The sequence below is a fragment of the Fonsecaea monophora genome, assembly GCF_001642475.1.
Source record: "Fonsecaea monophora strain CBS 269.37 chromosome Unknown Scaff29, whole genome shotgun sequence".
Taxonomy (NCBI): Eukaryota; Fungi; Ascomycota; class Eurotiomycetes; order Chaetothyriales; family Herpotrichiellaceae; genus Fonsecaea; species Fonsecaea monophora.
Genome location: NW_019173960.1, coordinates 217,994 through 230,562, shown reverse-complemented (window position 1 = coordinate 230,562; position 12,569 = coordinate 217,994). Strand labels below are relative to the sequence as shown.

The 12,569-nt window shown below is 51.5% G+C and overlaps 7 protein-coding genes across 7 annotated transcripts; 2 read left to right on the top strand and 5 right to left on the bottom strand.

The window, feature by feature from the left end:
- Positions 1-156: 156 nt before the first annotated feature.
- AYO21_04949 (hypothetical protein) lies at positions 157-1,140 on the bottom strand (the record flags this gene model as incomplete). Its single annotated transcript, XM_022654920.1, has 2 exons — positions 157-305; positions 369-1,140. The coding sequence occupies 2 exons, from the start codon at positions 1,138-1,140 to the stop codon at positions 157-159; spliced, it is 921 nt and encodes a 306-aa protein (XP_022512824.1).
- Positions 1,141-1,423: 283 nt separating this feature from the next.
- AYO21_04948 (hypothetical protein) lies at positions 1,424-3,885 on the bottom strand (the record flags this gene model as incomplete). The annotated part of the gene is made up of 2 exons (XM_022654919.1): positions 1,424-3,596; positions 3,698-3,885. 2 exons carry the CDS (start codon positions 3,883-3,885, stop codon positions 1,424-1,426), a joined length of 2,361 nt encoding a protein of 786 aa, XP_022512823.1.
- Positions 3,886-4,235: 350 nt separating this feature from the next.
- AYO21_04947 (hypothetical protein) lies at positions 4,236-4,565 on the top strand (the record flags this gene model as incomplete). Its single annotated transcript, XM_022654918.1, has 1 exon — positions 4,236-4,565. One exon carries the CDS (start codon positions 4,236-4,238, stop codon positions 4,563-4,565), a length of 330 nt encoding a protein of 109 aa, XP_022512822.1.
- Positions 4,566-4,735: 170 nt separating this feature from the next.
- On the bottom strand, positions 4,736-7,726 carry AYO21_04946 (hypothetical protein; the record flags this gene model as incomplete). The annotated part of the gene is made up of 1 exon (XM_022654917.1): positions 4,736-7,726. One exon carries the CDS (start codon positions 7,724-7,726, stop codon positions 4,736-4,738), a length of 2,991 nt encoding a protein of 996 aa, XP_022512821.1.
- A 582-nt stretch (positions 7,727-8,308) lies between these two features.
- AYO21_04945 (hypothetical protein) lies at positions 8,309-8,716 on the bottom strand (the record flags this gene model as incomplete). The annotated part of the gene is made up of 1 exon (XM_022654916.1): positions 8,309-8,716. The coding sequence occupies one exon, from the start codon at positions 8,714-8,716 to the stop codon at positions 8,309-8,311; it is 408 nt and encodes a 135-aa protein (XP_022512820.1).
- A 351-nt stretch (positions 8,717-9,067) lies between these two features.
- Positions 9,068-9,891, bottom strand: AYO21_04944 (methylthioribulose-1-phosphate dehydratase; the record flags this gene model as incomplete). The annotated part of the gene is made up of 3 exons (XM_022654915.1): positions 9,068-9,185; positions 9,236-9,737; positions 9,795-9,891. 3 exons carry the CDS (start codon positions 9,889-9,891, stop codon positions 9,068-9,070), a joined length of 717 nt encoding a protein of 238 aa, XP_022512819.1.
- A 372-nt stretch (positions 9,892-10,263) lies between these two features.
- On the top strand, positions 10,264-12,135 carry AYO21_04943 (hypothetical protein; the record flags this gene model as incomplete). The annotated part of the gene is made up of 4 exons (XM_022654914.1): positions 10,264-10,383; positions 10,438-10,851; positions 10,902-11,555; positions 11,608-12,135. The coding sequence occupies 4 exons, from the start codon at positions 10,264-10,266 to the stop codon at positions 12,133-12,135; spliced, it is 1,716 nt and encodes a 571-aa protein (XP_022512818.1).
- Between the last annotated feature and the right edge of the window lie 434 nt (positions 12,136-12,569).

Below are 12,569 nucleotides of genomic sequence, written 5' to 3'. Positions count from 1 at the left end.
CCAACACCAAAGTTCCCGAGCTGCAGACCATAACGTTATGGTTGCACGCCGGAATACGAGGTTGCTCGGCCCAGTGTGGGGACAAAGACAAATGCCAATAAGCCACACACCCTGATAGGCCTGGAGAGATGTTTTCGCCCAGATGTTCCCCGCTCTTCAAAGTCCGAGTACGAAGGAGAGGATATCGTCGGTGACTTGATTTGCATGTGTGAGGTACATACCGTGTGCTGCCTTGTCGTAGATTTTGACTTGGGCCTGACTGACGAGGTTTGGAATGAGATTCGCAGTGGCTTCGGCGGAATTACCTGTGCAGATAGATGCATGAGCACTTGTAGGTGAGACGACAGATGATTTTGGATTTCACTTACTCTGGTCATTGTCTCCGTGGATGACGAGAACTCTTATATCCTTGCTATCCAGTTTCTTGAGGTCATCGGTGAAGTCTCTGTCCGTGATGATTTGGACGCAACTCTCGATCGCAAGGGCGTCGGCCTGTGCGACAATCCATTCGAACCTTTGCAGAACTGTCTCGGGCACCTCGATGCCGAGGTTGAAAGGAACACCAAACACGCCTGGGAGCGCGTTTCTGGTGAAAGCCGTGCGATCCAAGCGGAAGCCAGACAAGATCATGTCCCAGAGCTCTCGGGACGGTGCTATGGGATTTGTGTCCGTCTTTAATGGGAACGGGAGACTGGGACCCAACCATATCAAACCCTGACATTTCTTCTGCAGATCTTCACGCATCTGAAGGTACGCCAAAAGAGATTCTCCGCATCCCATGCTGCTCGCGACGAAGAAGAAATCGTCAACCTTGACATGATCGATCAAGTCAACGGTGTCTTGAGCAAAGGTGTCGTAAGAGATCTCCGTGCTCCGGTTGGTGTTCCAATCGCTTTTCCCAAAGCCTCTTCGGTCGGACGCGATACATCGGATGCCGTACGTCTCGCAGAACCGCACCATCAAGTGCTCGTACATGTGATGCGACATTGGCCACCCATGGATGAAAACCAGTGTTTTGCCGCTGTTGCCAAAATCTTTTGTTTTGCTGGCTGCTGGCTGAAAACGAGGGCGGCTTGAGACCGGTCTGTAGTCAACATAGTAGAGAAGGGTATCATCCAGGCTGGAGTGAATGAAGGGCATTTTTGTCACGTCGATCGGGGTAATTGGAGACGGCTGCTTGCAATGCTCAGATCAGCGCGCTTATGAATGTTGGTTGACGGAGAGACTCAAGCGCTCTAGGCTTCATATTTGTAGTAGTTGTTGGAAGTTTCAGTCCCACAGAGATTCTAACGCAAGAATAACGAGAGGCCTGCAGATCGAGACTTGACCCAATGCATAATCTCATTCATGTCGTTAATCACCCGCTTGTCATCCGTCATCCTGACTATAGCATCGATATGCTCTAAACCCTACATGACGTCTCTCATCCAGCATCGTCGCTCTGCCTGCTCACAGTCCCCTGTCGAGTAGGCGTAGGCGTGGGACTCCCTTCGCGGTCAAGCCCACGTCCCATGGGTCGCACTTTGCTCCCAACAAAACCCTTCCGATTCCTACCGGTACGGCCCCGACCTAGCCAGTTCAATTTCAATTGCTTGTTGAGTTCCTCCATCCGATTCTGAGCTTCGTCTCCAGACTGAATCGAACACAACACCGAGAGGCACTGGAGCATTCGAGCCACTGTTTCTGTGACGTGCGATGATGAGCTATCTGTCGGCCTTGCTGCTGGAGGAGAGCTAAATGATTGGAAGGCCACGTCCTGTGCGGGATTGCTCACCACGGACAGATTGGATGTTGCGCGAGACCTGCCGCCGGACGTCATACTGCCGAGCAATGTACTGGTCTGGGAATTGTAGCTTCCATATGTTGGCTCGGTGCCCTGAGCAGTACCAGGCCTGTCACTTCCACCGCTGTTGCCGCGGTTTCTGTTCCCATTTTCAAATTGCATGATGGACGCGTTGATGCTGTCCAGACTCAGTCGCGAGAAGGTCGACTTCAGCACCTCGTAGCGTGGCAGTACGATAGTATCCCGGTAGCTGATGAGCAGGATCCGTCTCACCTCCAGCTCCTCGCCCGCTGCAACCACAAAGTCTGCGCCCTCTCCAGATGCTGGTGATGACGATAGCTTACTCCCACTTTCATGGCTCGGTAGAGCTCCCCAGAATTCTGCGGCCATCTTGGGGGTAGTTAGTATTGTGCCTCTGCCCTTGAACTCTTGATCAAGGGGAAGAAAGACAGCTTGCATGAATGGGAGGATTTTGCCGAATACTTCCATCCATATGCCTACCAGCTTAGGTACTAGGCTGTTATCGGCAGCATTGCGCAAGGTATGATTGAGGCTTAGAAACCCAGTCTTCAAGAGATCTTCCAGATCACCAATGACAATACTAGGATCTTTCCTTTGCACGCACCTCTGCACGTGAATTGTGACGAGCTTGTTTAGATCCTCGACAGCTATTCGTACGTCCTCCCCTTCAAATGTCACCAATATCTTTGCCCTGAGCAGGTCCCAGGCATCATCTGCAGACATGTTGGAAAGACCAAAGTTCGCTCCTGCTTCTTTGATCTCGCTGTATGTGTTGAAATTGCTAACCGATTGATTGGTAAAGCTGGTCCCTAGGGAAGGCCATTCGGAGGTGTCGCTTTCTCCCCGGCTATAGACAGGTTCAAGATTGGCGAAGGCTGCCTGGGCTTTTTCTTCCTTCTTTTTCTCCCGCAGAGCTCGACCCCCATGCCGAAGATCGAGCCCAGAGACTGACTTGGCAAAGTTGGATGATGGATTGGGTGATGGTGGAGCAAAAGAGTAGAGAGACTGTGGGTTGTTGACATCCACTGGACGAGAGTTTGAGCTGGCAGAAGACAATGGAAGGGCAAAGGTCTCATCTTTATCCTTGAGTTTTAATTTTTGACGTAGACCATGGTGCTTGTGAGTCTTGTCTTTCTGCTCCCTTTGCTCTGGAAATGGTACGATGGTTGATGACGATGGGTTAGCAAGCTGATATAAGGAGGAGGAATTAGACGACAGTGACTCCGCAAGGCTTGAGGTAGAGGCATTCATAACCTTCGACAAACCACTTGGTGCCAGACGGTTTGGCGACGGCAACGGCTTCTCTTTAGCCTCTTTGTCCTTGTCCCTTGATAGCACAATGTGTTTCGGTCTAAATCTCTTCAGGCCTTTCTTTGACTTTTCCTCCTCCACCAACGACACTTGGCTAGTTGATGCAAAATTCCTTGGGAATACCACGCTAGCTGCCGTTGCTGCTGCGTTGGTGCCCACTAGTCCATTGCGATACTGTTGCTCCGCTGTGGTTGGGGATTGGCCCTCGTGAGAGCCTGCCGACCCTCTGCTGTTACGGCGACCTTCCTGCTGGGTCTGCTCTTGTGGAAATGGTACTGTCTGCGATCTCTTGCGGGAATGGTTCGTCGCATTCAGATGCTGCATTGCAGCCTGGGCGGCAATTTGAGAAGGATTGAGTGTAGGCATCCCGGTGTGATCGTGTAGCTGAGACTGGCTGGCTAGGGAGGCGGAAGGCATCGAGGGTTCGAAGTAACCCTGTGAGTGCTGTCTTGGGCGGTGCTTTTGCAATTCGGGCGGAGGGCTAGATTGTGTTTTGCGCTGCCATCACGAGGCATATACTGTGCGGACGGCCGGTTGTGGGATGGTAACGAGGCGTGGCTTGAATTGTTGTGTGAAACAAACGTCGGCAATTGTTGGTTGTAGGGAGATCTCTTGACAACTGAAAGACGTGAAGAGCCCGAGGTGTCACTGCCGCTCGAACTGGGTCGGTTGCTCTGCTTCGAGCCTGCGCGTGATGGATTCGGCGAAACAGACGAGGCAGGAGGGACTGGCGACCGTAGTCCCATCCGTCGCTGAGGAGGTGGTTCCATGGTCGAATAGACAAAGTAGAAAGGCCGGTCGCTTCAGGGATCCGGAGAGGGTGGCATGGGATGAAAGGTCACCGGATCAACTGTGTTGGAGGCGCTACACGACAAACAAGCCTTCACAGACATCTCTCTCTCGCCTTACACGCTGGGGGTGATAGGTTGAGCTTGTCCATAGGAGCAGAACGCGTGAGTTGAGGGTTGCGCAGGTGAGATGGTATGTGTTGACGTCGGCGTGGCAGTTGGAGTCCCTCTAACCCCCGCTGTTTCCGACCCGCACTCACTTTTCTCTACAATGTAGAGTGCTACATCCGCTCAATCTTCAAGAACTGCTCGTCGAACAGCGCTTCTGAGTCATGTCGAACCCCTCAGATCATTCTCCAACGGCACTCACTGCGTCCTATAATTCACCTTCCGAATCGAAGCATTTCCAGTACACAATCACGGCACCACAAACCCAGGACGACGGATCACTCAGCGCGGAAGCCAAAACAAAGTATGTCTCCGAGCTACGGGCTTCAAGCAAGAAGCTACAGGAGGATATCAACAAATTCTTAACTGAGAAAATGGAGGAAGACAAGAAACAAACCGGACAACACAGCGAGGATAGCACATTGAAGCAGAAGTCGAAGGATGAATTAGAGGAAGAGAACTACGGCGAAGAGAATGAGCAGGACGAGATATAATAACAGAAGTCACTCGGTGGTATCAGAGAGTCGTTATGGTTATGGACATTATGCTTCAGACCGCTCTAGCAGCAATCTCGCTTTGCTTGCGTACTGCACACCCGAGGTGCACGACGGAATTGCTGTCTCAACTGTCAGTGCACAGGCCTTGACGGGAAAGAGGGACAAACTCACTCAGGAAATACACTGATCACACTGCCACCAAGTCGCTTATAACAGACGCCACACACTCGATCTTCGTCGATCCTCACTTTTCTCCCTCGACCGCCGGACTGGACACCGTCTCCCAGCAGCAAAGCGGCTTGAACTCGAACAGCGTCCACTTTCCTCAGGCCCGAGACTATCATCGACTCGTTCATGATAGTATTGGCATTTCGTATTCTACCACGGAAGTAGAACTCTAGTTCCTTCACCAGCAAATCTTCGGGGATCAGCTCCAACGTCGAACTTGCCGGCAACCGCGGTCCATGGCGAGCCATCAACCCAAGGGCTGGCCCGAACAGCGCCTGCTCACCTTTCGGTGGGTTTAGGTAGAGGTTTAGGAGAATATGATAGATGGAAGGCTCCTCATCAACTGGATCGGTGGTAGACGCTTTTCGCTTAGGCACCGACTTGCCGGAGTATTTGCTGGTCGCCTCCAGATGCGTTTGATTGCAATATTCCTCCGCTTTGCCGGGATCATGCAGCTTGAAGACATAGATTTCCAGAGCTTGCTTGTGGTTGCCCATCTTGCTGAAGACGATGGCTCGAGCCTCATAGAACATTGCATCATCCCGAGGCAGTAATCCCAGGGTTTTTGCGGGAGAATACTGATCAGACGTCCTCAGGAGTGTTAGGAATTTATCGAGCAGGTCGTCTTGGTTTGTTGCTCCCGGATCCTTTAAGCGTTCTAAATAGAGCGCAGCCAGCCGCTGATGCAGTTCAGGCGTCAAATCGTCCCATTCGTCAACCACATGTTCGAGATACTGCAACGCCAAATCTATGTTGACTGACTCGAGGAATGCGAGGACTTTGTCCCGCGGAAGTGACTCTGCGTTTTCTGTGTCGCCCAAGAAGATCTCCATGGCCATTGCTGGGTCCACCTCGAGTGGCCACCTGGCAAACTCTAGAATCATATCAATCAGGTCTGGGCCCATATTCTGAAGGTATGAGACCGTCCTCGCAGGTCCATGGAGCAGGGGATCGATGTCTTCAGTCTTTTCCGCCTGTCCGAACTTTCGCAATCTTTCCAACGCCTGCCGGTGCAGTCTCTTTCCGTATAGAAACTCGATCAGATCATTGTACCGTTCTGTCTCTTCTAGCTTCGCCATAACAACCTCAGGATCACAGAAGTTAGGAATGCGGAAAAGTGATCCTGCAAGTGAAGGCGTAGCATACATATGCGCGCGGAAAAGGGTGGTGTCAACGAGTTTGGCCACATCCAGCAGCTTGTCTGCAAGATCCACATCATCCAGCGTGGCTATCCCAAGAAGATGCTCTGTGACCTGACGGATGTCCTCGGATTGGGCTGCCATTTGGACTTCAGACAGATTGCGTACCGTCTGGTCCGGGTTGAAGAATCGTTGCAGGCGGCGACGGACGTCGGCGAGGAATGCCTGGAGTTCTCGGGCAGCGCTTTTGAGTTCTTTCTCCGAAAGGCTCTCTCCCCCTGTGCGGTCTGCAGTCTTCACGCTCTGTATGCTGGCCGCATCGACCTCTGAGGATATGGTCTTTGTCCTTCTCGCAGAACTTGGGGCGACGTCTGTCTTCAGCGGCAATTTCTGGGAGTTGTCTTGGGTGTTTGCCTCCGCTTCATTTCCCTCGACACTACTCACTTCTTCATTCGCAAGGTCACCTGCAATGACTGCGGGATACAGCTTTATGACAAGCTCAGGGGGCGCAGAGACCTCGCCGAACAGGTCAAGCGCGTCTCTGAATTTCTTTTCGTCGAAAAGGCGGCGAGCCTTCTGTATCTTGATGTCACGCAAGCGTCCAGCTTTGTTCTTGATCAGAGTCTCTTCTATCATCTCCAACAAACTGATTGCCTCATCTAATTGACCGCCTTCGACCAAAGCATCAATCTGGGCATCGTAATTTAGCCCTTGCATTCTCCAGATGACGCGTTCACTGGCAACCAGGAATCCCTTCCCTTGATGGGCAAGACTGATGTTCGGGTTTGGAACCTGGAGTAATACCGCGCCAGGAAGATCAATCGACTGAAGTAAAGTGAGCGTTTTAGGGTTCCGGACTTCCAGGACACCTTTTGAAGCTTCTTGTAAAGCGAGGAGGTAAGGATATGAATATCCGATCGCATGAGGAGCCAAGCGCCATGGAACCTGACGTCGAGTAATGGGGTCTCCGTTGCGGTCGATGAAGAGGGTGTTGACATCCTTGGCCAGTAGCATCTCGTCATCTCCTAGTCCAGTTGCGAGCGGTACGGGGACCATTGAACCCATACCAATATAGCTCATTGTGCCACCCAGTCTGCTGCTCTCTTGGCCAGGGGTGCCACCAATACTGCCAGGGCCGATAATGTCCTTGACCTGGTGAGACTCGACATCAACAAGGACATAGTTTGCACTCAGCCCAGCAATAATCTTTGTGCCCGTTGCCCAGCTCAAACACTTGATGCTGTGCGACAGCGTGACTTCAGCAGCATCAGACTCGAGCTCTCCATCATGCCAGGTCCAGATGAGTAGCCTTCTCTTTACCGCAACCGCTAACCTGCTGACAAGGGTAGGCACACCAGTTGAGGAGTCCTTGACGATGTTGCTTGTGGCAGCAAAGGTGCTAGCTCCTTTAGTCTTGCTAAGTTGTTCACTGAGTTCATAGGTGCCTAGGTCATGGATAGAGACAAGACCATTGCTTAGAGATATCAGGATGTTCGCTTCGCGGAAAACAGCAAGCTGTTCGATCTTGTATCTTGAGAACTTCTCGTACTCTCGAAGTAGTTCGGAAGGTTTGGCTATCGCAGGTGGTTCGTCGGTCGTGGCCTCGTGGTCTTCATGGCCTTCGTCAGATTCAGTGGAACGCGATGGAGGACTCTTGACTCTGTAAATGCGGAGGGCACCCGTGTTAAGGCCGACAAGCAGTTGGTCGCTGTGAGAAAGGATGGACTCGATCTTCGACTTGTCACGCTGCTTCAGCTCGACAATGGGCTGAGCGGTGAATGCCGAGAGCATGGGGAAGCGGTTCTCGCGCCCGGCCCAGGACACTGTCCTGGCAGATGAACGAAGGGGTTGCGAAAGAGCAGGACCGCAATCAGCCAGGGTAAGTAGTTCTACGTACCGAGGACTTGGTGCTTGCGCGGAGAAAGGAAGCCTCCGATTGGCGGCCGCGATGGTTCCAGGCAACTACGTCATTAGCTCAGCCTCGCAAGGCTACAATGGCAAAGCTGTGGAAAGGCTATTGGTTTCTACCAGTTCAACGCATCTCTTACGAGTTGATAAGACACAAGGTAGGGATTGAGGCATCTATATAATCGTTGCCGTTGTGCATCGTTCACCTGACCGCTGATATTAAGTCGTCTTGTCCTATTGCTATACCCCAGATTGGGATGTGGGGATACCCTGCCCTTCAAGATCATTGATTCTGTTGCCCTGTCCCAAGAAGTCGAGTAGAGCCCTAGTTGCTCTGCGCACCAGCCTGTCTGCCATATAATTCGTAGAAAAAATGGAACATTAATGTTGGCCGCTTGTCTCTAGATCATTGGGCAAATGGTGAAGGCAGCTTCAAGCACAACATAAGGATTGGCGCGGTCATGTTTATTTGCCGCTTTCCGAGATGTTGCTCTTCGGGACCTGTTCGTCTTCGTCCTCTTCCACCAGCCTGAGGGTTTCCTCAATCATGGCTATATCTGCGTCCAGGTTCGCCATGATGTCGTCCAAATCACCCAAACTCTGCACCTCTTTCTTGGTTTTGTCGAGTAGCTTCTGCAAAGAATCGTTCTCTTTGGACAAGCCCTTTGTCGCCTTCCGCACTTCGTCCTCCTGTTTTGTTAGAGCCTTTGCATTGGCATGTATGTTCTTCGCCCGGGCATGCAGCTCGGCATCAATACTGGCTCCAACGGCGGTCAGCGAAGCGGTGAATGCATCTTTGGCCTCCTGCGTGCGTTGTGCCGCTGATGCTGATGGCCTTTGCGACTCGGATGATACCGACGCCGCCGTAGACATGGCCTCGAGAGTTTTGCTGGGCCCGTTCCCGATTTCGGATTTATGGTGTTGAAATGGCTGATATCCCGCAGAGTGTGCGGTTATTTAAGATCTGAAGTGGTATCTTGGAGAAGGATGGACAATTTGGAGAAGAGACCTTAGAGATAAAATAGGCAAATATTAATATTTCCATACAGCATAACTAAAGTAAGAGATGGGAACTTCGACGCTCTCATTTTGCCTGGTACAAATGTAGACGTATGGTGCTATTATTCATCATGTGCTTGATTGTGGACACCACTGGAGTTCTATTGCCATAAAGTCTATCTTGATAAATGGAGCTGAGATCGTTATCCACAGCACTTTAGAAGTTCAGCCGCTCTGCGTCCATGTCAACCCAAGTTTGTGCATTTCCACCGCCAGCTGAAACAGATAATCCAGACTTTCGCATTGGGTCTTGGCTTTAGCAACAGTGTCGCCCCAAACGTATCTGGATGGAGATCAGTGATTTGTTGTTCCCCGTTCATTCATGGTACTCACATTCCATGCCGTCTTACTAGAACGGCGCACGTGTCCGGATATTGCTCCATGGCTTGCTCCAGACTCCCAGTCAAATCCTCCTCGAAAGGAGTATTTTCGATGATCGGAATCCGCAAGGTGTCATGGAAACCAAGCATACCCTTTTTCGGGCCTTTAGGAATACCCTTGATCTGCTCGATGTCGCTGATTTCGAAGCAAGCTTCTTTGCCATGAGACTTTTCGACGAGCAGGGTGATCAAAACAGCCCATTGGGAATGCGTATGAATACAGCAACCGGCACCACGCTCAAATGCTGCCAGAAACAACGGGGTACATGCCGATGGCTTCAGGTCCAGAGGCTTCCGAATGTACTGTCGTGCAGACGGAGGGTATTTGGGAGTCGGATACGAAAGGACAAAGATATTCTCCGGTCTCATGAGCTCCTTTTGTACGCCAGACGGAGCAATGTAGACGTGGTCATCCTTGCGAATGCTTGTGCCGCCTCCAGTTCCAGTGACCCATCCTTGAGAGGGAGTCAGTTTCAGCGGCCTAAGCAGACCGCTCCCCGTCTACAACCTACCAAGGGAATAGAATTGTTTACAGAGCCGCGGAATCAGATTCGCCGGGTGGTCCGGATCGTCAGATTGGACCAGGTGGTCGTTGCTATGGTCCCCCATTATTGAGATAGTGGTACAGGGACTTGCAGGGGTTGTCTTAAAGTGGGAAACAGGAGAAGAATAGAAAAGAAACTGAGTGAAATTTCAATAGGGCCAACGCGTGCTAACACGTGATCCCCCGCCTTTCGCGGTTAATTGTTGTGTGCTGGAGCTTCACCGATCTAAGTGGCATTTGAAATTCCCCCCTGGTGGAGTCCGTCCCGTAAAGGACACCTTGCTTTGATCCTTCAAAGAGAATTGAAATATAACCACGACTGGGAGTGGGACCTTTTCTTTACAACTTTTCCTTCCTCCATTCTCTTCTCTATCTGGTTTGCATCTTGTGCTCCCTGTCAATTGACTGTTGCCCTGCCTCAGTGTTTGTGGCCCAGCATGCGGTTCAACGCAGCAATCACCCCGGCCCTCTATGCATCAGCTCTCCTTGCTGGTACGGCATTCGCCCAAGAGGAGTCAGAGACATCAACGAGTGCTGTTGAGCGGCCCACTTTCACTGTGAGTTGGCATTATCTGCCAATGCCCATTTCCTTTCCGCTAACCTGTGACTAGCCCACCAGCCTTAAAGCACCCTTTCTAGAACAGTTCACCGACGATTGGGACACGAGATGGACCCCTTCACATGCCAAAAAGCAAGATTCCAAGAGTGATGAAGACTGGGCGTATGTCGGTGAATGGGCGGTCGAAGAACCGACTGTCCTTCCGGGCATCGTTGGCGACAAAGGCTTGGTTGTGAAGAACGCAGCCGCGCACCATGCCATTTCAGCCAAGTTCCCTTCTGTCATCAACAACAAGGGCAAGACCCTTGTCGTCCAGTACGAGGTCAAGCTTCAGAATGGCCTCGAGTGTGGTGGTGCATATATGAAGTTGCTCCGTGAGAACAAGGAACTGCACGCAGAGGAATTCTCCAACGCCTCTCCCTACGTGATCATGTTTGGTCCTGACAAGTGCGGAGCTACTAACAAGGTGAGTTTGGCATCCAGTCTCTCGACATATGACTCTGACGGCTATTCCAGGTCCATTTCATCTTCCAGCACAAGAACCCAAAGACTGGCGAATACGAGGAGAAACACCTCAAGAGCCCCCCACAAGCCAAAACTGGCAAGCTGACCACACTCTATACCCTCATCGTCAAGCCAGACAATACTTTTGAAATGTTGATCGACAATACGTCCGCCAAGAATGGAAGTCTCCTAGAGGACTTCTCTCCTGCGGTCAACCCTCCCAAAGAAATTGACGATCCAAAGGACAAAAAACCCGATGACTGGGTGGAGCAAGCTCGAATCCCCGACCCCGAAGCTGTCAAACCCGAGGATTGGGATGAGGATCAACCTTACGAGGTGGTTGATGAGGAGGCTGAGAAGCCCGAAGATTGGCTAGAGGATGAGCCTGCGACAATTCCTGACCCAGAAGCTGAGAAGCCCGAAGACTGGGACGACGAAGAAGATGGTGACTGGATTCCTCCTCAGGTCCCCAATCCCAAGTGCGATGAAGTGTCTGGGTGTGGCAAATGGGAACCTCCGATGAAGAAGAATCCTCTCTACAAGGGCAAGTGGACTGCACCATTCATCGAAAACCCTGCCTACAAGGGACCCTGGGCACCACGCAAGATCCCTAACCCCGATTACTTCGAGGACAAGACTCCTTCCAACTTCGAACCCATTGGAGCAGTAAGTGCTTGGCCATGTTCCTTATGAAGTGGTAGTTAACCCTCGCTTGCAGATCGGCTTTGAAATCTGGACCATGCAGTCCGACATTACCTTTGACAACATTTACATTGGTCACTCCATCGAAGACGCCAACGCCTTCCGCGCCGAAACTTACGATGTCAAGCGACCCATCGAAGAAGCCGAGGATGCAAAGAGCAGACCCAAACCTGAAGACATTCCCAAGTCGCCCTCAGATCTCAAATTCATGGACGACCCGGTCACTTTCATCAAAGAGAAGCTTGACCTTTTCATTACCCTGGCCAAGAAAGACCCGGTTGAGGCCATCAAGTTCATGCCCGACGTCGCCGGCGGTATCGGTGGCGCTTTCGCGCTACTCATCGCCATCATTGTTGGTCTCTCAAGCATGGGTGGATCGCCCCCCGTTCCTAGCAAGGAGGACGTGAAGAAGGCAGCACAGAAGGCCAAGGATACTGCCACCGAGGTCAAAGAGAAGGTGCAGGATGCTGCAGCCAGTGGTGCCGAGGCGACCAAGAACGAAGCCAGCAAGAGAGTTACTCGATCGAGCGGTAACTCGGAGTAGAATCATTTGGGCAGACAGACTCGACTCCTCGGCTAGGTGAGATGCTCGAAAATGTCCTTCCTGGATTTTGGCATCGGTCCGCATGGGTTTAGGCACCGATGAAGCTATTTCGAGGCAAACGGCTGGGAACCTCACGACATTGTCATCGGGACGATTGAATGCTGAGGAATGCGTTCTCCCGGGAAGTGTTCTTATGTACATCAGCTCAAAGCTCGCTAGATCCAAAGGTATTATTGTGCCTGCTTCGTGGTGATGTCGCAGGCGTTGTGAACCTGGTGGGAAGGAGGTTTATGAGATTATGCAGCATCAAAAAATTTTCGGTTGTTTATGTTTCATTGCCAAAATGACGAGCCATGGTTGCCACCAAGTCTTGTTGTAATTGGTTTCATCCGTAAGTCGTCGAGCTCTACCAGTATTTGTAGCGACAGATTTCA